The 26,462-nt window shown below is 36.6% G+C and overlaps 2 protein-coding genes across 3 annotated transcripts; both read left to right on the top strand.

Annotated features, from left to right (window-relative positions):
- Positions 1-1,994: 1,994 nt before the first annotated feature.
- Positions 1,995-3,093, top strand: LOC124455390 (actin, cytoskeletal 3). The gene has a single exon (XM_047006038.1). The coding sequence runs from the start codon at positions 2,478-2,480 to the stop codon at positions 2,799-2,801; it is 324 nt and encodes a 107-aa protein (XP_046861994.1). The 5' UTR covers positions 1,995-2,477; the 3' UTR covers positions 2,802-3,093.
- Positions 3,094-3,220: 127 nt separating this feature from the next.
- On the top strand, positions 3,221-26,091 carry LOC124455392 (phospholipid-transporting ATPase ABCA3-like). Of its 2 annotated transcripts, XM_047006041.1 has the most exons (19): positions 3,223-3,313; positions 3,394-3,439; positions 3,773-4,693; positions 5,048-5,453; positions 6,413-6,630; positions 7,185-7,326; positions 7,535-7,729; positions 8,757-8,983; positions 9,231-9,549; positions 9,759-9,944; positions 10,729-11,074; positions 11,684-11,880; positions 12,750-12,921; positions 13,959-14,200; positions 14,920-15,561; positions 16,283-16,467; positions 23,923-24,110; positions 24,420-24,562; positions 25,496-26,091. In XM_047006041.1, exons 3-19 carry the CDS (start codon positions 3,863-3,865, stop codon positions 25,909-25,911), a joined length of 5,055 nt encoding a protein of 1,684 aa, XP_046861997.1. In that variant the 5' UTR covers positions 3,223-3,313; positions 3,394-3,439; positions 3,773-3,862; the 3' UTR covers positions 25,912-26,091. The 2 variants fall into 2 exon arrangements, with proteins under 2 accessions (XP_046861996.1, XP_046861997.1); XM_047006040.1 differs by having other exon boundaries at positions 3,221-3,439.
- Positions 26,092-26,462: the final 371 nt, after the last annotated feature.

Below are 26,462 nucleotides of genomic sequence, written 5' to 3'. Positions count from 1 at the left end.
GCAACAAATCTTAGCACATTGCTCAACACACTACTTTTATCTTGGTTTTGAAGTAGTAACCTGTTTACTATAACAATTACTATTACAAAAGGTAGAAACAAATCTTAGCACATTGTTCAACACACTACTTTTATCTTGGTTTTGAAATAGTAATCTGTTTACTATAACAATAAATACTTCATTTAAAGAAACGCTAAGTAGTACATTAAAATTGTTTGCATAAATCCAACTTCCAATCCCATTATAATTGTCTACACTATACAGTCAGTCAAATTGAGCAGGCAAACAGTTTAATAGTTATTTTTATTATACAACATGTACCATAGTTCTCATTAATTTTGCATGGCACTGCATTCAATTTCAACACAACTCTGTTGTAAACTTTCCCTTCATCTTTTCAAAAAAAAACCTGAACAAATTATGCCCCATTTTTGGGAGGTAAACTCAATTCAAATCAGGAGAGTTTAGCTTGATGTCTTGATCATGATACAAGATGGATGCAAAACTCAATAAAAATTGACAGCTTCGACACGTCTGGCGAGCGATTAAGCAAAGAACAAACAAGACTGGACCAAAATAACTTTAAATTAAAACTTAGTAGTAGAAACACTCTTCCAGTATCGTGTTAAAAACAAAATAGTAAAACTAATACTGTGCTAATTGCCGGAGTCAAGAAATGTTCCCTTTTTCTGTCGCTATTTCAGCATCCGCAAGCCACTGCAGCTTGCAGATTGTTTAATACATATAAATTTAAAAAAGTGTTTATGTTAGGAAAATAGTTTTGATATTTTCTATACTCGCAATCGTGGTTTTCTAATCAGGGTGGGCGACAAGATTTTTATTTCATGAGCCCGCGTCTCACCGCTGATCTTTATCAACTAAAAATGTATATTAAGTATGAAACGTCAAAACTCGAGAAAATTACCATCAAAAAATTAACCTCTTTTTCATCGAAATCGACATTGCCAGCTTTCATCATTTTCAATTTAGCATAGCGTATTGTCATGTACCATTCGACTATTTCCTATAAAAGCGAATGTGCAAAGAATGTTTAAATTATATATTAATTTATTGAAGACAGCTTATAAAATATCAGAACATTCCTTTAAACAATTTTTATGACTATCTATTGTCATTATACAGATGTTGAAGTTTTTGTTATTTCCAACCAGTATGACCATATAGGCAATTTTTTCACTAGATTTGTCGTGATGAGCTTAGACTCCCACCTGCTTTATATAGTGGCAAAGCTCAGAACAGGAGGGGTGTTAAGCTCAATTGATCAGGTACGGTTAGAAAATTTGAATATGCGGTCAAACTGCGTCCATCTTACACATAAGACTTGGTTAAATTACAGACCGAAATGGTTAAATGAGTAAATGGTTACAAGACCGAAATGGTTAAATTGCAAAAATCCTTACAGATAAATTTTAAATAGCTAATTCTTATACTTATAATCATAACCAATAGACAATTAAAAACTAATATTTAGTAACAAATACTTCTTGTAATGCTTTGTGGTAAAAAGGAATTTTTAAAAGTTCAATCACGCAACAAAAATGTTGGTAAGATCCACAGCTTCGTACGTCGATAGTTCTTTTTGGCAAAACTTCATGGCGTTTAGGATTCATATTATTGTTCATCAATTTTTTTTGCGTGGTACTTAAGTAGCTGTCTTCACACTGTTGTTGTAGGTATAAATTCAGCCCAAACATATCTCGCAAATTTAACCATATTACCGAAAAAAAATGAAAATTTTTAGCCACTCGTCATGCGTGGGATAAAACGCCGTTGATAATGTAAATCTAAAATTCAATCTCAACATCTGATCTGGGGAATAAAATGAGAAGCAAAATCTTGTCATTTGCAAGTTAGGCGTTAAAAAATTGTCATTTTAAAACGTAAGTTCGATAAATAAGTACATAATCTAAGCATAAACATATTCGTTTCATTTTAAGTTACAAAAAAAATACCACAAAATGAATTGCAAGGTCTTATGACACTAACCAAATTGAATAATGCACGAAGGCCCAGTAACGAAAAAGAATAAAGTATGTGCTAGGGGAGGAAGTCACATCTTATGAAGATAGGTTTAAAAAATTTCATGAGTAAGGTAATATGTACTAAATTACTTTATACCTTATATTCTAACCTTAACCCTAACTCTAAGCCTAACACTTACTCCAACCATACCTGGCCTATATCTACAGCTATTAATACAACCCTGTATACACCCAATCCCTAATCCAAATCCAAAGCCTAGCGCTAACCATATCTGGCCTGTATCAGCAGCTATGAATATATTCCTCTATATACCCAATCCCTAATCCAAATCCTAATCCTAACGCTAACAATACGTACCTTGCCTATATCTGCAGCAAATGAACGAACGAGTGAGGCAAGCCGCCATCTTGAAAGGTGGCAAAATTGACGATATTTACGACTAAAAAGCACTCTTCCAACCTTCTTTTCTTGGTATGGAGTTTGCAGGTATCCACGAAACATGTTACAACTCCACTATGAAGTGTGATGTTGATATCCGTAAGGATCTTTACGCTAACACCGTTCTCTCTGGTGGGTCCACCATGTATCCTGCTATTGCTGACAGAATGCAGAAGGAAATCACTGCTCTTGCCCCTCCCTCAATGAAAATCAAGGTTATTGCTCCACCAGAAAGAAAATACTCTGTCTGGATTGGTGGCTCCATTTTGGCCTCTCTTTCCACCTTCCAACAGATGTGGATCTCGAAACAAGAATACGACGAATCTGGACCTTCGATTGTTCACAGGAAATGCTTCTAGATTGCTTTTGACGTTTAATAGTTAATTAAAAATATATGATAGAGTTTGTTTATTTTTATTTTTATCCCAACGCTTTCGTATCAAAGGTCCGCATTAAAAAAAGGGAAAATATTATGGAGTTTGTTGACTAACGTAGCATTAAAGTTTAAATAAATAAAGCTTTTGTTGGTTTTATTTACTTCCTTCGTTTGTATAAAGACCTGATTTTCAAGTGTTCTTTATTTATATCTGTAAAGTTATTTGAATTTTAATTTGTCAAATTTTGAAGATTGAACACATAATTGAACAACAACACACTCCTCGTTTATTTTAGTGGCGAGCATGCGCTGTGGTGATAACACTAACATTTGACAGTCATAATGATAATAATATAATAACAACAAACATGTGTCAGTCATATGACTAAGATGTCTTGTGACCATTATGACCTCTCACCTTCTCAGAAAATGATTTCATCATCAAGCCTTTACGAAATCTGGATGCTGATATAAAATTATTGCTACGGAATTCCTGTAAGTCTATATATGATTTACGACCATACATAACATCGAAAACGTTTAAAAGCCAAATTCGCAACTTTGTTCGTTTTTAGTCCCTATCAACAAACAAACGCAATCTGATGAGCGTTTTTGGGCATTGTAAGTAAATAAAAGAATTATTTACATTTGTATCGATTCATTGACATTGAAAGTTGCTAGCAGTTTGTGATACGAATTTTGTACAAAACTAGCATCCGTCAACTAGCATTAGAGTCTCACAGAGTTTCTCGCTGTCAAATCACAAAAAACCTCATAAGTATATGAAAAGTCTTAATTATGATGCATACGGGTCTGATGTAAAGGAAGCTACGTTAATTCGTGATTTAAAAATAGCATTTTTCTGACTCCTGACTCATGAGTGTTAGCAAAGTGTCACGACAAAGATTGTGGAGTTTTTTTATTAAGTAAGTGGTACTTTAACTGCTTTTTTAGATCTTACGAGTTGATGGTTTTGCATTCGTGAGTTCTTTCGAAAATTTAAGATTTATTTAAAAGGTACCAGTTAAAAAACTGGCTGGGAGAATGTCGAAATTGAAACAACTTGGTCTGCTGATATGGAAGAACTTCAAGCTTCAAAGAAAACATCCGATTGGAACCATTTTTCAAATAGGGTTACCAATCTCCATGTCATTCACACTCCTGGCCTTGCGATTGTTCCTTGTCACTGATTGCCCAGCCTTGGTTTGGAATGAATTCAGTGTAACCTCTCCACCACCAGCACTAAGAAGATCATTCTCTATAGGCTTGGCTGCAAATAATGCTTCTCAACTGTCCCAAGAGCTTTTCAACAACCTTACATTTTATCTTAATGAACATGCTTATCCGGATCAAAATATCACCTTGCAAATATTTCCAAATGAGGATGACGTGGTTAATGAACTAATGAGCTCCTCTGAAGGCAACTCTACCAAATGCATTGGAGGTATATACTTTACTCGTCTCCCATCAAAACAGGCCAATTTCATCAACTACAAGCTGCGACTCATCAACCCAAAGGAAGACAACTCTGGCCTTGGCAAGAATGGCAATGGCTGGTTGACAAAGTATGTTTTCTCGAGGTTTCAAAATCCTGAACCAAGAAATAAAGATGATTCCCATGAAGGCAGTCCAGACGATTATAGTACCGCTTTCTTGTTTACCCAACATGCAGTAGATCGAGCTATTATTGGACAGTTTGCTACTCAAGACCAAATATCGGTTCGCATAGAAAAATTTCCATTCACAAACTCTTTTAAGGTTTCCTTCAGTTCAAATATTCAATTTTTAATCCCAGTCGTCATTGCAATTGCTTTTTTGTTTATTGCACTTGTGATTGTGCGTAATATTGTATATGAGAAGGAACAAGGGCTAAAGGTAAGCTGTAATTTGTCTTATTTGCTGAGATCTTTTTAATTCAAAGCCTGCAATAAAGTCAGAGAAATAACTTCTTTGGATAATTAAATTCATATTAAGATCGTTTTGCAATATATTTGATGGTGGAAAATTTTATCTTCCTGGAAGAGACAATTCTACCTTTTAAATGTTTTCATTGATTGTTCACTCCAAAAATGTTGTCAAACTGAGCACTATTTCGACATTTTTAATTAATTTGTAATTCAGTTTTTTGAGAAGATTTGCTACTACAGATTTATTCAATTCATTAAAAGCTATATCTTTAATTCACGTGTTCTAACAAAATAATTAAGTTAGGTATTTCATGTTTTTTAGGAAACTTTAAAAATCATCGGCGTCAATAATTGGCTTCATTGGGTGGCGTGGTTTATTGAAAGTTTTCTTATTTGTCTCCTTGCAGTTGTCATAATGACGCTTCTTTTCACGATAAAATTGAACAGTAATGGGAGTGTTATCGACAAAACAGCACCCACAATATTTTTCATCTATCTTTTGCTTTATTTTACCTCTGGTAATATGTTTTGTTTTTTCGTAAGCGTTTTTTTCTCCAAAGCGAGCACCGCTGCTGCAGGTGGTGGTATAATTTGGTATATTTCCTTCATACCATTCTTCTTCATAATGCAATACTACGACAAAATGTCGTTCACTCTCAAAGCAATTGCATGCCTCATACCAAATCTTGGCATGTCTCTTGGAGCGATTGACATCGGCAAGTTTGAAGGTAAGTTAAAACGTTGATGGACTGTGTGTGTTGAACCGCTTTCGTTTTAAATTACTTTCATCTGAAAATGGATGTTCTTCATGCTCATATAAGTTCATTAAGCCCGAGGTTTAATGTTTGTAACCACAGCGTTAACAACAATTTACGAACAATGAGATAATTTCTGAATACAGGGTGTATCAAAGAACGCCTGTATAGTGTCACTTTTCTCGTGACACCCTGTTTAGTGTCACTTTTCTCGTGACACCCTGTATAGTGTCACTTCTCTCGTGACACCCTGTATTGTGTCACTTTTCTCGTGACACCATGTATAGTGTCACTTCTCTTGTGACACCCTGTATAATGTCACTTTTCTCGTGACTCCCTGTATACGTCGTTTTCACTCTTTGCCAAAGGATGAACTTGAGGATGAATGAAGGTGCCATAATGGTGTACCAAACAAAAGAACTTTGTTTGAATTCTTTACAATTGGGACTCTAGCATGACAGCTATGACGCCAGGTGAAACGATTCTTCTGCGTCCCCCGCTGGGCACTTGGTTGGCAGGCTTTTATTCATATAGCGTTAAAAAAAGAATTGATTTCGAAGGAACATAATTCACAAAAAATGCCTATATGAATGTTACCCCTCCCCCCTCCCCATAATTATTGAGCTGGACACCACTGTGCAGCGTTCATGTAGTTTTTAGCCCGACATTGAAAACTTCCAATTTTGTTTCTAATTTTACGTTTGCCTTTTCTCTAAATAACGAAAATACTAATCCCGCCCATGGGGGTCAATCCTGCGATAATTGAGGTGACCATATTCATATGTTCTTTTATGCCCGTCTGATTTCTTTTGAAAATGAAATTGTTTTAAAAAGAAATTAGCTTGGCATAGCAGAACATATGAATGTGCCCCCCCCCCAATTAACACAGGATTGACACCAATGATCCCGCCAAAACGTTTTTTACATTCTAGGATCCGGTAGCGGCGTTCAATGGGATAACCTTTTTCATGGTGTTGATGTGGACGACACGTTCTCCCTCGGGACTGTGTTCATCATGATGATTATTAGTTGTGCCATATATGGTATGCTTACATGGTATATTGAAAATGTGTTCCCAGGACAGTATGGTACTTCAAAACCTTTTTACTTCCCATTCACCAAGACCTACTGGTGCGGAAGCTTTGAAAAGGTAACTTGAAATTTTGCTTAGCAACAGTCATAAATACAGATGTTGATTGTGTAGTTTAGTGTCGTCCTGAGAAGGCTGTTTGTGTTAGTGTCGTGGCATCGCTTTTATTATCTTCCCGGGCTTAAACTATTCGCCTTAACCGTTCGTTGCATGAATTTTTTCTTCGACCGAGCTCCAACGTGTTCGGTGATTGCTGTCCTAAAGCAACGCCGACCAGCAAAGGGTTAATTGTAATAAATTGTTATTGACCTCATTGTGAAAATTGTCATAATATTGGAAATCGTATGTGCTTTTTTGCTTACGTTGTCAGAACGGTCATGTTAAGCTGCTGGAGTGTGAGATATCTTTCACGACTAGCAAAGCATCTGAGCATGCGCAGTTTAATAATTGTGGGAAGTTTCTGATGATTAATATATCAATAGAAAAAGTTCAAGTCAGGTCAAATTTTTTTAATGCGGAAGCTTAGTGACTGCTTGCTGAATACTGCTTAAAAAGTATTATAGGTTTTGGTGTTATATTTGGAGTGATATGTGTAAAATATCTTTCTGCCGCAGGTATCAAATGATGAAGAAACCTTGCCATTATTAAGAAATGCGGAGAAGTTCGAAACATCGAAGAAGTTCGAAAGGGCTCCTCAAGGTCTGGATGTGGGGATTGACATCAAAAATTTAGTGAAGATCTATGACGGAGTAACAGGTAGATGACCTGGACGGATTTACGGGGGGTGTAGGGGAGTGATTTGCTACAGTGAAACAGGTCCAAACCTCACGACCTCACATATCTTACAAGACCAGACGGGAGCCATTTATGACGTCATGATTTATGACGGAGCGAGTCTTACCAGACTTTGCTGAGGTTAACTACGGCTTCAAGTTACGATATTAAACTTTCGTGTGTTATGCAGGTAAAAAAGTCGCTGTAGATGATGTTTCACTAAAGATGTACGAGGGACAAATTACGGTTCTTCTTGGTCATAACGGAGCTGGTAAAAGTAGTTTGATGTCTGTCCTTACCGGTTTTTATTCTCCGAGTCAGGGAACTGCCGTTGTCAATGGTTACGACATTAGAACAAGTATGGATGGCGTACGGTCAAGTTTAGGTCAGTGAGGAAAGTAGCGAAATGTTTTTGAAACATTTAGAAAAGGTTGCGACTAAAGTAAATGGTTTGAACCCGGGAGTATCCTGGGCTATCAAAATTTACAAACATATAAGGTTGTGACTGTTAGGTGCAATGGTTTAGCCAGCCTCCAAGCCCAAATATCTACATAATACAAGCAACTTGGGAGCTGGCTACGCCGCCGGTTGTGGAAATTCATAACAATTTACAATGTGAAATGACTGAGAAAAGAACTACATTTAACTTCTACAAATAAAGAGTATAGTTCAACTAGCTACTTACAGTTCCACTAGTATGTAACTTCTATAAATAAAGAGTATAGTTCAACTAGCTACTTACAGTTCCACTAGTATGTAACTTCTATAAATAAAGAGTATAGTTCAACTAGTTGCTTACAGTTCCACTAGTATGTAACTTCTATAAATAAAGAGTATAGTTCAACTAGCTACTTACAGTTCGACTAGTATCTAACTTCTATAAATAAAGAGTATAGTTCAACTAGCTACTTACAGTTCCACTAGTATGTAACTTCTATAAATAAAGAGTATAGTTGAACTAGCTATTTACAGTTCCACTAGTATGTAACTTCTATAAATAAAGAGTATAGTTCAACTAGCTATTTACAGTTCCACTAGTTTGTAACTTCTATAAATAAAGTGCATAGTTCAGCTAGCTACTTACAGTTCCACTAGTATGTAACTTCTATAAATAAAGAGTATAGTTCAACTAGCTATTTACAGTTCCACTAGTATGAAAGTCTTAAAACTACACTTAAGAATATATTTTAAGAACATCGTGTTAATATCATATTTAGAAGAATCGATATTAATTAGCATTTGATTAAACTGTTCAATCCCATACACTATTGGTATATTTCTAAATCGCTCGGTCCATTATCACTAAGTTAAAGCAACTCTGTCTAGAGACATGGTCGTTTTTATTTTCACGACCCAACTGTCTTCCATTGTAATAGTTAATCGTCTATTTCATTTTTACTATTTTCAAAAAGGTTTATGTCCACAACATGACGTTTTGTACGATCGACTGACTGTTAAGGAGCATTTGTGGTTCTTCGGAAAACTGAAGGGTCTGTCTAGTGATGAAATCGATAGCGAAGTGGAAAAAATGATGGAGTCCATCAAACTGGCCGATAAAGCTAACGCTCAGACAAGATATTTGTCCGGCGGGATGAAACGCAAGCTATCTTTAGGAGTAGCGCTGATTGGAAAAACGAAGGTAGATATTATCACGTGCACATCACGTGCAGTTGTTTATTACTAGAATTAACATCTGAAGATCACTCGTGATATAGACTGAGGTATTTTGCACTAAAGTTTCAACATCAAATCACTTCAATTGACGACACTAGACTGGAGTATATAAGGATTAGCAATCTGCTTAGGCATAAATCTGTTTTAAAGTCTTCTTAGAAGATATGCTTGTAATTACCAAGTTAAATTATTCACCAACTCACTTCCTCAAGGTGTTAATGCTTGATGAACCTACTTCCGGTATGGATCCATCCGCCTGCAGGTTTACTTGGGAACTGCTTCAGAAGTATCGTGACGGGCGAACGATCTTGCTGACGACACATTTCATGGACGAGGCCGACGTTTTAGGAGATCGAATTGCAATAATGGCTGAGGGCAAAATCCGTTGTTGTGGTAGTTCATTGTTTTTGAAAAACCATTATGACGTGGGTTATCATCTAGTGATGGTCAAAGAACCAGAATGTAAAGAACACAAAATTGACGAACTTGTTAAAGACTATGTCCCGAATGGCCAATTGGAAAGTCGCGCTGGTAAGTTTTGATGCACTTCTCTAGGAGACTTTAGAGAGACGTCAGCTCGAACTAAGCTGTCATTTGTTGAGAAGGCGTTGTATTTTTACCAACTTTATCATATTTTATCAGTATGAAGTTTAAATAATATACATTTCTTTTGTTGTAAGTGTTTTTCGATGTAGTGTCTAGCCAGTAGACCTTTGCAATACTTTTTTTACCTACGTTAGGCGCTGAATTGTCATACATCTTGCCTCGAGAATCTTCCCGGAATTTTTCCACGTTGTTCTCAGAACTGGAGACTCGACGAAAGGAGCTGGGAATTGCTAGTTATGGCGCTTCAATGACAACCATGGAAGAAGTTTTTATGAAAGTGGGAACGGAATGTGACGACACGTTAGATGATAGACTAAAAGGTAAGATGTGGTAAAGGTGGTAAGTGTTGATTTCCTGGGATAAATGAAAGTAAAAGATTGTGATGGGACATTACATCATAGACTCAAAGGTTAGTTATGGTAAAGGTGGAAAGTGCTGATTTCCTGGGATAAATGAAAGTAAGGGTTTGTGCCGGGACATTAGATGATAGAGTCGAGAATAAGTTGTTGTAAAAGTGGTAATTGTTGATTTATAGGAATATCAATGAAAGTAAAAGATTGCGACGAGGTTTTAGAAGATAGACTCGAGAGTAAGCTGTGGTAGAAGTGGTAATTGTTGATTGATTTGGATATCAATAAAAGTAAAGGATTGCGACGAGGTTTTAGATGATAGACTCGAGAGTAAGCTGTGGTAAAAGTGGTAATTGTTGATTGATTGGGATATCAATAAAAGTAAAGGATTGCGACGTGGTTTTAGATGATAGACTCGAGAGTAAGCTGTGGTAAAAGTGGTAATTGTTGATTGATTGGGATATCAATGAAAGTAAAGGATTGCGACGAGGTTTTAGATGAGACTTGTGACTAAGCTGTGATGAAAGTTGTAATTGTTGATTGATTGGGATATCAATGAAAGTAAAGGATCGCGACGAGGTTTTAGATGATAGACTCGAGAGTAAGCTGTGGTAAAAGTGGTAATTTTTGCTTGTTTAGCATTGACTCATTTCTATAAAATGCTGATTTGTGGTTTTGATTTGACCAATACTGAATAGTTGTTTTTTTGTTCATGGTGTTTCAAGTCAAACTTTTTCTTTTGTACGTCATCTAGCGGATGCAATAAACGCTTCAGTAAGTACAGTGAATGATGAAGACACATTATATGGACGCAACAACAGTATGATGCCAATAACAAACACAACAAAGCCACAGTTAAACTACGGAATAACCTTGTTTCTGCAGAGGTGGTGTGCTATGTTCAAGAAACGCTTTCTTCATTCGCGTCGACATAAAATAGCCATAATTCCTCAGCTTCTCGTGCCTCTTATTTACACAATGCTTGCTTTGATTTCCATTGACATGATTCCTAAGCCCGAGGACTCTCCTCCCAGAATTTTGACGACAGCTATGTTTCATGATAACATTGCACCTTACTCAATTGCTGGAAACCCGAACAGGTAGATATATTGAACTTAAATATAACTGGACGGTTACTTCCCCAAAATTTGAAGCCAGTAATTAAACTAGTCCCCATCTTTCCACGCACGGCCCAGAGAAACAGGCATGTTAATGTATAAAAGTAGCCTTCCAGTTGTATATTTAATCAAGTGGAATCAAATTTACATATTATTTCCTGCTAAATTATGGTAAAATATGTTTGTGAATTGTTCGATTTAAATTCTTGGAATTGTTCGAATTTTCAAACCAGAGCCGTTCAATTTTATTTGGTTAAATCGTTTAGATTTTAAGAACAAAATGCTTGAATTTTCTTATGGTAAACTACTTAACGTGGTTCATCACCGGGTTTTAAAAAAAGGAGACTTAGAAATTAACCTATTATTTTCATTTCAATGCCCCATCACTGTGCTAAACCCTCTTTAGGATGAGTAAATATAATCAGCGACGTGCTTTTGTTTCATATCTTTGTTACAAGAACAAAACCGTTTTCGTTTTCTGTGCAGTAAACTAAACTTCTTGCAGCAAAACATGCTGAATGATGCGCGCCCGGATTTAAAATCCCGATAAGACATCAAAATTTGATGTAAGCGTAAATAAATCTTTTTCAGGGAGATAAATGATCTGGTTAAAATGTACACACATTCGGCAAGCTCGTACACTAAGTTCGTTGATATCGACAAGGATAGTGCTTTCCGTGATGGGAACATGACCAAATATTTACTAGAAAAAGCCAAAGGAAGAAACATTGGATACTTCAACAGACATTATCTGGTTGCAGCGACATTTACTGAAGCAAATAAAAAAGGTATTGCTTACTCGTGTAGCTACATTGTTTTCACCCTCCCTGAAGGTGTGTAACTATGATGGTGCAATAGTTCTTATCAATATCTGTCAATTTATGCTTTTTTAATGAGTTCAAAATGTTGTAAGGGGATCAAGAAAGACTTGTCCATCGAGAAAAAGGTCCGTAGATAAAGAAAGTATCAAGCAAGTATATGTACATCGAGGAAGAATTTCTAGATCGACGAAGAATCTGTAGATCAAGAAGGATTTTTTAATCAAGGAAGGATCAGTAGATCAAGGAAGGATCTGTAGATGAAAGAAGGATCTGTAGATCAAGAAAGGATCTGTATGTAGATCAAGGAAGGATCTGTAGATCAAAGAAGGATCTGTAGATCAAGAAAGGATCTGTAGATCAAGGAAGGATCTGTAGATCAAGAAAGGATCTGTAGATCAAGGAAGGATCTGTAGAGCAAGGAAGGATCTGTAGATCAAGAAAGGATCTGTAGATAAAGGAAGGATCTGTAGATCAAGGAAGGATCTGTAGATCAAGGAAGGATCTGTAGATCAAGGAAGGATCTGTAGATCAAAGAAGGATCTGTAGATCAAGAAAGGATCTGTAGATCAAGGAAGGATCTGTAGATCAAGGAAGGATCTGTAGAGCAAGGAAGGATCTGTAGATCAAGGAAGGATCTGTAGATCAAGGAAGGATCTGTAGATCAAGAAAGGATCTGTAGATCAAGGAAGGATCTGTAGAGCAAGGAAAGATCTGTAGATCAAGGAAGGATCTGTAGATCAAGGAAGGATCTCTAGATTAATAGAAAACATAAATATGAGGTAGATCAGCTAAGAATCTTGGCGAATTTAAGGTAATTTATGTGTGTTCTTATTTAGCAATAGCCAAGGCTTGGTTCAACGATCAAGCTTATCATGCGATAGCGGTGGCACTGAGTGCAGTGGACAACGCCATTTTGAAAAACAGTTCCGGGAATAAAAACAAATTAATCACAGTGACAAATCATCCTTTGCCGAGAACTACGAAGCAAAAATCAAATGATTTAGATGAGTATGTTATTTTTGCTTTCGAGCTTTTCCCAAACTTTCACAACAAGCGTTCCTATAACTATATAGGGAGAAGTAAATATATTTTGTATTTCCTTAATGAATAGCGTTTTAATAAAACATTATTCACTGTTAAATTTTCTGCGAAAACCACTCAATCTGAGTTAAAAAAAACGGTTTTTTGAGCATTTAACCAATCAGCGCCCGTGTTTTTATGTAATCAGGTATTGTTTTTAGTCTCTCAAATTTCTATTGAAATTTATGTGTATTTATTATGAATTGATATATATTAACAGTGCATCCTGTGTCCCAAGTGCAGGAGTCACCATTGCACTATTGTTATAATGTATACAGCTTGTATAACAATGTACCCTCATAGTGCCTCCATAGGGCAATGGGGACTCCTCAACCTGGGACACAGGATGTACGTTGTATATATATATATATATATACAAAGTGTATATACAATGTGCCCTCCCGGCTATCACCATATTAAAATTGTGACTCCTGCACTTGGGACACAGGACGTATGGTTACACATTGTATGGATTGTATTGTAGAGTCACCAGAGTGCTCAAACCTATAAAGGTGAGCCTTGCATACCGCGAACACGGTGAACGTCTCCATTTTGAGACTCTCTACACAATCCGACAGTGCTATATATGTATAGTGAACACAGTCGTATGTATATATATATATATGTATGAAAGACTGATTTATTCCTGACATACGACTGTGTTCACTTCAAAGGCAGGGATCGCTGAGCATATTTTTTATTAGGGGGCGGGGTTATCGACTGCCAAAGTTAGGTAAAACTGTGAAAGAAGGGATTCGGGGGGGGGCAGCCCTCAGTCCCCCTGCTCCGCTTTCTCCGAAGTGATCCACAAATGATCAATAGTTGCTAAGGCAAAAAGGTCTAATCAATAGTGGGATGCAATAGCCGCTAGTCCCTCTGCTCCGTTTTCTTTAAAGTGATCTGCCAACGATCAATAGTTGCTAAGGCAACAAGTTCTAATTCATTAACTTTCTTTTTCTATCCAGCAACAGTGGTGGTCTTAATATAGCTTTCAATCTGCTGTTTGGCATGGCGTTTCTTGCTTCAAGTTTTGTCGTGTTTGTCGTCCAGGAGCGAACGAACGGTGCAAAACATGTGCAGTTCGTTAGTGGCGTTGATCCCATTAGCTACTGGACTGCTTCGTGGTTGTGGGACATGGTGAATTTCACACTTCCCTGTATCGGCGTTGTTATTTTGTTTGCATGTTTTAACGTTCCTGCGTACACAGGTAGGTCGAATTTCCCAAGCTCTGACGTAGCTAGCATGTTTACTTGGTCATGTTATGTAGATTTTTATGTACTCTTTGTAAAAACAGTAAATAATGTTCTGAAATTTACTCAGCAGGACTGAAAATTGCAGGTTGGATTTTTCACTGTCGTCATGGTCGCCAAAACGATTCACTGCCTTTGGCAAATTTGATTTCGCGTTGTCAATATCTTCCAATAAAACGTCATTTGCCTGATCTTTCAGCCAATCCGAACGTTGTGATCCAATAAAGTTATTTTACAAAATGATCGAGGACTCCTCGTAATTCTCGAAATACTTGTTTGTAAGGAGAATGAACTCGACCCAAACCCCTAATCTCTCGGCTAATCAACCAACTTTAAACAATTCCAATGGTTTTTGATGACAAAATCACGTCAAGTTTACGACGTTGAATCTGGTATGCGGCTGTGAGCCTGTGATAGCAACATACCTTCATACTTAGGATACGATCTTTTACAGATGTTTGGCAGTGGAGTTAGGTCACAGCATTTATATTTGTCTTTTTAAACACATTTTTCACTTTAAAGTTCGTGGAAGCACAGAATTGCATGTCAAACGTCCCATTTAGATCTCAGTCAACCCTTAAAATTCCAACAATTCCGTTGAAGTTAGCAACGTTCGGATCGGGTGAACTTTGCCATTTCGCACTATTTCTCAAAAACTGATTTTAATTCATTGCAGAAGGCTATCGTCTTGGAATAGTTTTTCTCGTTTTGATGCTTTATGGTTCAGCCATCATCCCGTTTATGTATCTCTTCTCGTTTCTCTTCAAAACGGCGTCGAAAGCTTTCATCTTATTGACGTTGTTAAATATTGTAACTGGTCCTGTCGCCTTGCTTGTTGTGTTCATCATTCAGAGTCTTGACTACCATCACACTGTTGATGTCCTTAACTGGACTTTTTTGGTACTCCCCAACTTTTGCCTCGGACAGTCGTTCTCCAATATTTTTGAGAATTATAACCGTATCAGACTTTACAATATGTGCATAGAAAAGTATGCGCCAGTGATGTGCATGTCTCAGAGAGCGAGGATTCAGACGAATTATTTCGCCTTTGAAAATCCTGGAATTGGTCGATTTCTCTTGGTGTTACCACTTGAAGGAATTTTCTTCATGTTTATTATTCTGCTGATCGACTTCAATGCTATTCGGTCGTTGCGAAGTTCCATTAGATCGGTGTACGTCGATCCGTTTGACAGCATGCATCCAAACGATGAAACGGAAGATTCCGACGTGATGGCGGAAAAACGACGAGTACTCAACGACGAAGTGAACGAAGACGTGCTTGTAGTGAAAGATCTTACGAAAATATTTAAAGTTCCAGGTAAAGAATTTCGCCTCGCTTTGTTTTAATAGCTTTCTTTTGTAGATGTGTTGAAAAGAAAGCCTTGTTTTATCAGTCGAAATCATGTCAAAAAAATTTTCGTTTTGTTACACAATATTTTGGAAAGTTAAAAAAGATGGTTGCGATGAGTTCGTTGTGCTTGATTGAAAATATAACTTAACAATTTTTTACCACTAGAAAAGTCTTCACATACGAAACGGGCTTTTAAAGTGTCTATGAAACAAAAATTTTGCTGTTTAATGGTTTTGTTGAAATAAAACTTTTAAAATGTCAGTAGACTTTCTTAAACAGTTTATGTTATATCTATGACATCTTGTTTCATTACGAGGAACCTGTAATGGCCGATTTTATAACCACTGTTGTCGGGTTGCATAATGAGAACTTAAATTATAATGTATATTTACATAATTTGCATCAGAAAATTATAAAATGTATATTACTGATGTGTTTGTTCAGATGGGCAGAGTTCTCTTCGTAGTGACATGTCTGTACAAAAACTCTCTCCAACGGTTGTACTTTATAATCTGGAGAATGAAACAAGATTGTCTTTAAAATATTCAACACTCTCATTGTCTGGAGAATGAAACGAGATTTTCATGAAGACTTTTTTTAGAAAGTTCACTGTCATTTTTAAACTTCTATTCAATGAATTTCTATAAAAGAACAAAGCTCCTTTATAAACACCTTATTTTTCCCAAAGGTCGTCGAACATTTGCTGCAGTGGATCACATCAGCTTGGGAATACCTTTAGGTGAATGCTTCGGTCTCCTGGGAGTCAATGGCGCGGGAAAAACTACAACGTTTAAAATGTTAACAGGCGATGTGATTCCAACTTCGGGTACCGCCGTCCTTGACTCGTGGGATATTCAGACTAATTTAAGTCGGGTATGTTTTTATTGTTGTATATGACCAGTAGCGTAGCCAGCCTTCAGATTTACCTCCGCTGTGTAAATTTTTAAAGATTACCATTATTCATGTCTTTAGAAATCTATTTTCCTCACTGTCAGTAAATACAAAAATATTAGGAAAGCGGAAGTGAAAAGTATGACTGGCTACGCTACTGTATATGATTTGTTCGACCTTTCCCGCTTTAACTTAAATTGAAGAATCATGTAAAGACCATTGAACCAAATTTACAACTGGATGGGTACTTTACGTTCCGTTATATATTTATTTCAATTATCTGTCCGCGAACTGTAAACATGCTAGCCTCGTACCGAGGCGCTTTGATGCTCTAAACCATTTGTGCGAAAAAGTGCAGCGCGGGACGACATGCGCGAATAGAAAATGGGAAAATCGCGGCTTGTAACGCTTGTATCAGCCACGCTAACGCGCGACGCCCACACACGCCACGTGACATTCAATTTATTAATCATCAAATAATTCAAAGCGCCTGGCTACGAGGCTGATCTGACATCAAGACTTTAAAGCAGTAATTCATCCTTAAGGAGACGTAAATGCCATTTAAAGGAATTTCATGCTTGGAATTTAGGATGTAAATTAAATAAAATTCGTAGTTAGTTTTGTTAGTTTAGCCAACGTACTGGTCTCTGTATGGCGCGCCAAGATAGACAATATTGCCAAAATCGAAAATATTTACAACGAAACACATTATAGTATATCGAAAATAATATACTGGCAACTTTTTCAATATTTGTAAAACGAAACGCAAAAATATAAAAGAAAACAAAAATTCGTTTACCATAATTTATATATACATAACGAAATTTATTTTTCAAATTATGAAAATTATTTTTATAAAACGAAACTCATTTATATAAAACGAAATTGACATTCATAAAACGACATTTTCTTCGAACAAACGACATTTTTTACCGCTTTTTTGCGGCCATTATTTTGTAGCCTGCAAAGAGCCATCCACTACAAAATTTTGAGGATGTCTTCGCGAAGGAATTTACATAACTTGACAAACCTTGTTGCAGCAATCACTCAGCTCTCTGAAAGTGATTGCTCCAACAATTGTGAAAGAACTTTTGAAGGAGATAACGATGCTAACGCTAGCAATATTGAAAGTACGATACGCACTCTGTTCCCTTCTGCAAATGGTCGTTCATCCACAACCACAACAGTCGGAGGAGCAGCGACTACAGCAGCTAATACGTCAATGCACCACACGTCTCCACTGTTCAACCCAAGTGTAAATTATGGGGGAGGAAAAAAGTCAAAAAGGTCCAAGACTAGTAAAAATAACAACGGCAAGAAGCTGAAATTGAACGAAGCTCGAACAACTCTAAAAGATGTTGTCTTGATACCATATTCAAGGCAAACTAAAGTACCACGTGTACGGGAAAGAGAAGCAATTTTTTCCGCAGGATTTTTGTCTACGTTTGAGTTAGATCCTTCCATGGATGAGGAAGGAATAAGAACAGCATTAGAAAACAAGTTTGCAGTGAAGTCTTCTAATACAAGAAAGTCTCCTAAATTCGAATTTATGAGAGCTGTACACAGCAAGCTGATTTCCCTTGAAACTGACGGCTGTCCAAAATGTGACGGTAGGCTTTTAAAGCATGTGTCTGCTCAAGGACCAATATATATTCGGGCCAAAGAAGACATTAGTGTGTCAGTGCATAGTTTAGTCAAAACAGAGGACAACAGCAGTGATGACATTAGCTCTGAAGATGATGACATTATTTTGAAAACAACAATGTTTGAGGACCAATTCACAAGTTCATTTTCATCACAAAATTTGGGAGACAATCTAAAATCAACATTGCCTCCCTTGTTGCACTCTTCTTCTTTGCATGATATCTCTCATGAAATGTCAAGTGTGGCTGCCACATCTAAAACCTCATCAATTTTGTGTCCAACTTGTAATATGAAATTCAAAATTGATGAAATTGAAGAGCATGCTGCTTATCAAATAAACTAAAGCCTCTCGCTAAGAATTCCACAATATCCCGATATTCTGCCTTATTTAATATGGAAGGGACAGGTAGACAAAAGGATGGAAGGAACAAGATAACGAGTCGTCGACAGTGTTCACGGAACGCGAAATAAAACGCCGTTTCTTCTTTGATGTCTGTGGCAGGGCGCGGTAAAAAATGTCGTTTGTTCGAAGAAAATGTCGTTTTATGAATGTCAATTTCGTTTTATATAAATGAGTTTCGTTTTATAAAAATAATTTTCATAATTTGAAAAATAAATTTCGTTGTGTATATATAAATTATGGTAAACAAATTTTTGTTTTCTTTTATATTTTTGCGTTTCTTTTTACAAATATTGAAAAAGTTGCCAGTATATTATTTTCGACATACGATAATTTGTTTCGTTGTAAATATTTTCGATTTTGGTAATATTGTCCATCTTGGCGCCATATCTCTGTGACATTGCATGCCTAATCATATTTATATGCTGTAATGACGTAGGTAATTCCTTATTTAATATGCATGTGTAATGTATATATGAACCTGTGTTTATCTAAGCCCGGCATTAAATACAAGACTTATTACATGGTGGTAGCGATTAGGAAAAGTTGGTTCTTATCGAATGGCAGAAGGATTTTCTAGGCCAACACGACTCTCGAAGGCAACGTTGCTGAGAATTGGCGTCGCTTCAAACAGAACTATGAAATATACATTGTTGCTGCAGGACATAGCCGGAAATCAAAGAAAGAAAACTCATGCATCCTCTTAAATCTAGCTGGCGAAGATGCGGTTGAAAGATATAATTTCTTTTACCTACAACGAAGAGGAAGACAAAGACGATCCAGAAATTCTAGTGAAGAAATTTGAAGAAATTTGTATGCCGCTTAAGAATTTAACATTCGAAAGACATTTATTTCATACAAGGAAGCAAAGTCCGTCAGAGTCGATTAGTTCCTTTGTTACAGATTTGAAAAACATTCCTCGAAAGTGCGAGTTTGGTGACCTCGAGAGCGAACTTATTAAAGATCGTATTGTGTGCGGGATTAACAGTGATGCAGTAAGAAAGATTCTCCTTCGCGAAACAAGTTTAACTTTAGACAAGGCTCTAAACATATGCAGTGCAAACGAATTGTCGGAACAACAAGTAAAAGATCTTACTAATTATCAAGATGTCGATGAACTGAAGGCTAGGAAGAATTTGAAAACCTCAAAAGGAAGTTACACAAACTTAAGTCAAACAAAAGAAGATAAACATCGAGGACAAAGATTCGTATTAAAGAACAATTGCAGAAACTGTGGAGGAAAACATCTTCCAAAGCAATGCCCAGCTTTTGGAAAAATTTGCCACAAATGTCATAAGAAAAACCACTTTGCTCGGGTGTGTCTAACGTCTACACAAAAGTCACAAAGAACAGTTCATGAAGTTAGTGATGAAGAATTTTTTATTGGTGCTGTTAATGCAATCAAACCTACGTCATTACAGCATATAAATATGATTAGGCAAGTAATGTCACATCTCTTTTTCTTCGGTTTTTTTATGAGACTTTGTCTTTCCAAAGAAGTGTCCATTTCAAGGAGCTCAGGTAACGAATCCAATAACTTCCTACCTTCATTTTCTCTTTTAGCCACTTCTTCCATTCTATCTGAACTTTCAGTCCGTTTGTGAAGAGTTTCATTGTTTTTATTTACGTACTCTTTTACTGCAGCAATAACAGTTGCCATTTTGGTAACTTTTCAAGTCTTGTTCTGTCGCCGTCAACTTGTTCTTCTTTAACATATCTCTAAGGGGACTTGCCATTTCTGAAAGATAAGGAATAAACTTGGCCAAATATTGGACCATTCCAAGAAATCTTTGAAGATCTTTCTTATCTTTAGGAATTGGCATGTTTAATATTGCTTTAATCTTTTCAGGATCGGATTGAAGACCATCTGACGTTATTTTGTGTCCCTTGTAATCTACATTTGTTACTTTAACTTTGTTTTTCTTTCTTTAATTTGAGATTGATTTCACGAGCTCTATTCAGTACATTGATAATTCTTTCATCATGCTCTTTCTCTGTTGTTCCCCATACTAAGATATCATCCATTATAATTTCACAACCGTCTATTCTGTCAAACAGCTGGTGCATAGCTTTTTGGAACACTTCAGGTGCTGAGGATATACCAAATGGGAGACGATTGAATTTGTATCTGCCAAAATTGAATGTTGTAAGATAACTGGAATCTTCATCTAGAGGTATCTGCCAAAATCCAGAGGCTGCATCGAATACGGAGAAAATTTTAGCTCCAGGTAGTCTTGATACGACTTCTTCTATTGTTAAGAGAGGGTAATGCTCTCGCTGACTGGCTTCATTAAGATGTCTAGGATCAATACATATTCGTAACTTGTTTGGTTTTCCACTGTTACCATTGACGAAACCCATTCCGTTGGTTTTCTACAGGATCGATGACACCCATCTGTTGCATTCGTTCTAACTTTTCTTTAATTTTCGTTCTCATAGCTACTGGAACGCGTCGAGGAGGATGAATTGTAGGTTTTACATTTGGATTGACACTGATATGATGTTTAATGTGTAAACATCCTAGTTTGCCATCGAAGAGATCTGCATATTCATTGAGAATATCGTCGCTAGTGAAAATAGGTTTGACATCTATAATTCTTTTCACCATACACAAACGCTCGCAATCAGGTAAACCAAGAATAGGCTTTACATCGTGTGCCGCTATATAGAAAAGAAGATTGTATCGTTTGTCTTAGTAAGAACACGTCATCACTACTTGTCCCAAGGTTTGAACTGAATCTCCACTATACGACATTAGCTTTGTATTTGTTTTGGTAACTTGTTGCTCAGCTTCTGTGACTTTGTCGAACAATTTTTTAGAAAGCACATTACATTCTGCGCCTGTATCCACCTTCACGTTCACCAAATGTCTGCCAAATTTGAGTTCAGAATACCACTCTTCATTGCTTTTTTCTACAGCTTCAATATTCATTCGATTGTCGACTTTTGAGCTTGTGCGTTGTTGCGTAGGTATGGAGTAAAGTTGGAGCAGACCTGTTTGAATTGAATGGTAGAAGCTATCTTCTTATGGTAGATTACTACAGTGGATTCTTTGAAATTGATTACTTGTTAAATACAACATCAAAAACAGTTATCACAAAGATGAAATCTCAAATTGCGAGATACGGAATTTTCGAAGATCTTGTAACAGATAATGGTCCACAATTCAGGAGTAAAGAATTTCGTGCATTCTCGTTACAGTATGGATTTAAACATACAACAAGTTCACCTGAATATCCAAAAAGTAACGGCATGTCAGAACGTGCTGTGCAGACAGCAAAAGCAATCATAAAGAAAGCAAAATATGATAACACCGATCCTTATTTAGGATTCCTTAATTATAGAAATACACCTTGAGATGAAATTGTTGGCAGTCCAGCTCAACGACTAATGGGACGAAGAAGTAGGACTTTGCTACCAATATCAGAGAAGCTACTTGAATTTCAACCATTAAACCCTGTTAATGTTCAAGAAAAATTGGAAATGTATCACAAGAAACAAAAAGAGTTTTATGATAGCAATGCAAAAACACTTCCACCATTAAAAGAAGGAGATAAGGTACGTATAAAAACAGAAAAAGGCTTCCAAAAAAAGGAATCGTGGAAAAATCGTTACTTGAGCCAAGATCTTATTTGGTTACGTCTGATGGTACCTACTATAGAAGGAATAGAAATCATTTATTAAAGATTAATGAAGAATCGAGAAGTCAAAATACAGATAAGTCTTACAGTGAGAACAATAGATCTTATAAAAATTGTAATGAAAGTACTAACAACAGTAATATAAGAACTCAGTATGGACGTCTAATCAAAAAACCTAATAGATATTCTTATTAGATAAAAATAAGTTAAAAACATTTATAGTGTGAAATTATTTAAAAAAACCGAAGAAAAAGAGGTGTGACATTGCATGCCTAATCATATTTATATGCTGTAATGACGTAGGTAATTCCTTATTTAATATGCATGTGTAATGAAAATAAGAACCTGTGTTTATCTAAGCCCGGCATTAAATACAAGACTTATTACAGTCTCGAACTAGTCATTACTACGTCACTGTGAAAAAAGTACTGTGGTATACTGTGGTATGTCACTACTCCCCTGTGAATGAACAACAACACAATTTTTGCCATTTTTCATGACATCTACATTGTAAATAAAGAAAATCTTTGTTGAAATCACCCAACTTGGAGCGGCTCATGACGTAAATGCATGCCAGGAACAGGCAAATATTTTTGACCGCACCGATGTTATTTTCTAGTGGTAAATTTCTGTTGCAATATTTAGTGTTGCTCATTTACGAAATCGTGCTTCGCATATAATTGTTCAATGATATTACGACGCAAAACAAGTTGTAAACAGCCATAAATACAAGCCAAGCGAACTACATTTGACGTTCAAAGATCGAGCAACTAACTCTTACTTACATAACAAATAATTTCTTACTTGTTCATAAATGAACTCCCTTTTCAGTTGTTGCTTGTTGTCGGCCACTTAGGAGGTAATTGGTCAAATATATTTCAATTTCTCTGCAGAACAACCTTGTAAAATATAAACGTTTCAATGGTCCGTTGTATTGTCCGCCATTTTGGTTCTTCTTCCACAATGCACACCGTCCAACAAAACCACATTCTGTAGCGAAACACAGCCTCAGCACAGTATGAGGAATATATCGAAGATAACTTCATTTACATTTTTTGTGCCACCCGTATTATTACCACAGTGTAGTGGCTCAACAGGATGTTTCGAAAAAACTGCTCGTCTTTGAAATCAGCCGACCTTCAGACTTTGCATGATTCAGCAATAATTGATCCCCAAAGACCTGTAAACGCAATTGAAGACAATAATACATGCGAATCGCGGCTACTGTTCGTTGCAAATTTCAAGCATGAAATTTATTTCAATTGCCGTTACGCCTTAGATGCGGATCAATTACTCCTGAAACTGGCAAAGTGAAAACGTCGCCTAGTTTCAACTGCATAGAGAAAGGACCTTCTTTATGTTCGTTATTCTGTAGCCACACCATAGAAAACAAACAATACCATTTGGCTGCGCAACTTGGTGCTGTATATTTAGTACCGACTGTGGTCAACCATCTATAATTGGGGGGGGGAGAGTATTGATATATGCATATATGATTATGACCCACCCCCCGAAACCCCCCTTTATTGATCTTCCTGCGTTTGCGTGATTGTGTCAACAACAAATACTTCAATCGGGGAAAATTGCCTTTGTACACGTTATTTTCATGTGTCAATATGTTTCATGTTTAAAATTTCCGTGTTTGGATGGCCTGATGCAAACACGAGCATCGACCAATCAGAGCACGCGTTATACATGCTATTTTGTAAATGAATATTATAATTTTAAATGTAAATTACGTTGTTTACCAAGGTTCGTCAACGAACAGGCTATTGTCCACAATTTGATGCTTTGATCGATTTATTGACGGGACGGGAGATGTTACAAATGTATGCTGCACTTCGTGGAGTCCCCAGTCATGAGATCAATCCATTGATCGAAGATTTAATGAGATCAGTGTTGCTAACGGAACACGCTGATAAGTTAACTAAAACATACAGGTAAAATAGAAGAAAATGTCGTCTACTTTTAAATATGTGCAACTTTAGTCCTTATATACTCCAGTCTAGTGTCTTTATCTGGAGTGATCTGATGTTGAAACTTTAGTCCTTATATACTCTAGTCTAGTGTCTTCATCTTGAGTGATCTTTTGTTGAAACTTTAGATCTTATATACTCCAGTCTAGTGTCTTTATCTGGAGTGATTTTTTGTGGAAATTATGCATGTGACGCGTCGAAAATCTGCCATCTTTTTATAGCAATCTCAGGCTCCTTAGATCACGAATACAAAGATCACCTTTTCTTTTACAGTGGTGGAAACAAACGCAAACTAAGTACAGCGATAGCTTTGATTGGCGATCCACTCATAGTTTTTCTCGACGAACCAACTACTGGAATGGATCCTGTTGCAAGACGACTGTTATGGAACACTTTATGTAGAGTCAGAGCCGAAGGTATGAAACTGGTGATGAAGCGGGTTTCCTTCCGGGGGGGGAGAGATGTGTTGAAGAATGCAATTACATGCAGTTCACACCCGTCTAATATGAGCGCCATTTTGGTTATTATTAAAAAATGTTAGAGTTAGGGTTTTTAATTATAATTTATTTTACTTCATCCTTCAAACATTGTTGGCAAATTTCATTTTCTGAACAACGACAGTATCAACGTAACACGAATAAATGGCTTTTCAGATAGGTTGAATCAAACAATAGCGATGAAGGCTAACTATATCGATGATATTGATAGATACTGAGATTATTGACTTAAACAGGGCTCCCGCTACTCCTTTAACTCGTTGAAAAGCTCTTGAATCTTCATGTCTCTCTAGTGTATTTGAAACGCCCTTGAAAAAAGACAAAATGCCGAAACTCCTTGAAAACTACTTTAGTTTTGACTTTGTAATCGTATTTTTCATCTTTTCAAGTAAAAATAGTAATAATTTTGGCAATTACTAAGCGTATTCTTTGCCTTAATTTGCGAGTTTATCACGATAGTAATGAAGTCACAATTAAGTGTCTTACCTTTGCGTATTTTGTCTGTGTCTTATCTATGCGTATATGTCAGTTAAATTTATTACCTGAAAATGCATAGAACGCATGCTGAGTATGACAGAAATGCCATCAAAGAAATTTGAATTTGGTCTTTGAAAATCGATATTTTTCTCCTTGAAAATCCTTTGAAAAATATATCTGTGACGACCCATGAAAACGCTTTATGTATAGAAACATTACGTACAGGTTTGCCTTGTGCTCAATTTCTTGCAAGTACAATTAAGTGTCAGATACAAAAAAAAACCGTCATTAGTAATCAGTTTGTCCCCTCCTCTCTCCCCTTAGATCGATGCCTAGTGATTGGTAATCATTTTGTATCCTCCCCTCTTCCCTTAGGTCGATGCCTGATGATTACGTCACATAGCATGGAAGAATGCGAGGCGTTGTGTACTCGGTTGGCAATCATGGTAAATGGCAAATTTCGCTGCCTCGGTAGCCCGCAACACCTGAAGAACAAATTCGTTCAAGGATTCACTTTGTTGGTAAACCCTCCAAGTAACACGCCCAGTAATGACACGACCTTGGTAAAAGAATTCGTGGCAGAGACGTTCCCAGGCAGTGAACTTCGAGATGAGCACAATGGCTTGTTGAATTACCACATAGGCGATTCAAAATGGGCTTGGTCTTCCCTGTTTGCGATCTTAGAAGATGCGCACAGCCGTTCTGTTATCGGTAATTATGCTGTTACGCAAACCACACTGGAACAAATATTTTTAAATTTTGCTCGCTCACAGAGAGGCTACGACGAATAGATGGTCGATTAATATCGTCATACATGGGGCAGTGTGACCATTTATCTAGTATTATTACTAAATTTTGATGATTGAACACATAATTGAACAACAACACACTCCTTGTTTATTTTGGTGATAACACTGACATTTGACAGTCATAATGATAGTAATATAATAATAACAAACATGTGACAGTCATATGACTAAGATGTGTAATGACCATTATGACCTCTCACCTTCTCAGAAAATGATTTCATCATCAAGCATTCTCGAAATCTGCCAACCAATCAAATCAAGTTTTTTTTCACCACTATAAACAATCATCAATTCAAACAACCAATCACTTTCAAGGCACATGGTGAACATGATACCTCACGATGGTATACTTAGGCACATGACTGGATGCTGATGTGAAAATATTGCTACGGCAATCCTGTTAGTCTATATATGACATACGACCATACATAAGATCGAACACGTTTGAAAGCCAAATTCGCAACTTTGTTCGTTTTTAGTTCTTACCAACCAACAAACGCAATCTGGTGAGCGTTTTGGGGCATTGTAAGTAA

This window comes from Xenia sp. Carnegie-2017, unplaced genomic scaffold (assembly GCF_021976095.1).
Source record: "Xenia sp. Carnegie-2017 unplaced genomic scaffold, XeniaSp_v1 HiC_scaffold_39, whole genome shotgun sequence".
Taxonomy (NCBI): Eukaryota; Metazoa; Cnidaria; class Anthozoa; order Malacalcyonacea; family Xeniidae; genus Xenia; species Xenia sp. Carnegie-2017.
The sequence above is the reverse complement of the archived record's forward strand: the minus strand, read 5'-3'. Positions and strand labels throughout refer to the sequence as shown.

Coding starts and splice junctions, on each gene's coding strand:
- LOC124455390 (XM_047006038.1), top strand. CDS start 2,478: ATGGAGTTTGCAGGTATCCACGAAACATGTTACAACTCCACTATGAAG.
- LOC124455392 (XM_047006040.1), top strand. CDS start 3,863: ATGTCGAAATTGAAACAACTTGGTCTGCTGATATGGAAGAACTTCAAG. Junction 9,550..9,758: donor CCAATTGGAAAGTCGCGCTG/GTAAGTTTTGAT, acceptor TACCTACGTTAG/GCGCTGAATTGTCATACATC. Junction 12,922..13,958: donor AAATCAAATGATTTAGATGA/GTATGTTATTTT, acceptor TTTTCTATCCAG/CAACAGTGGTGGTCTTAATA.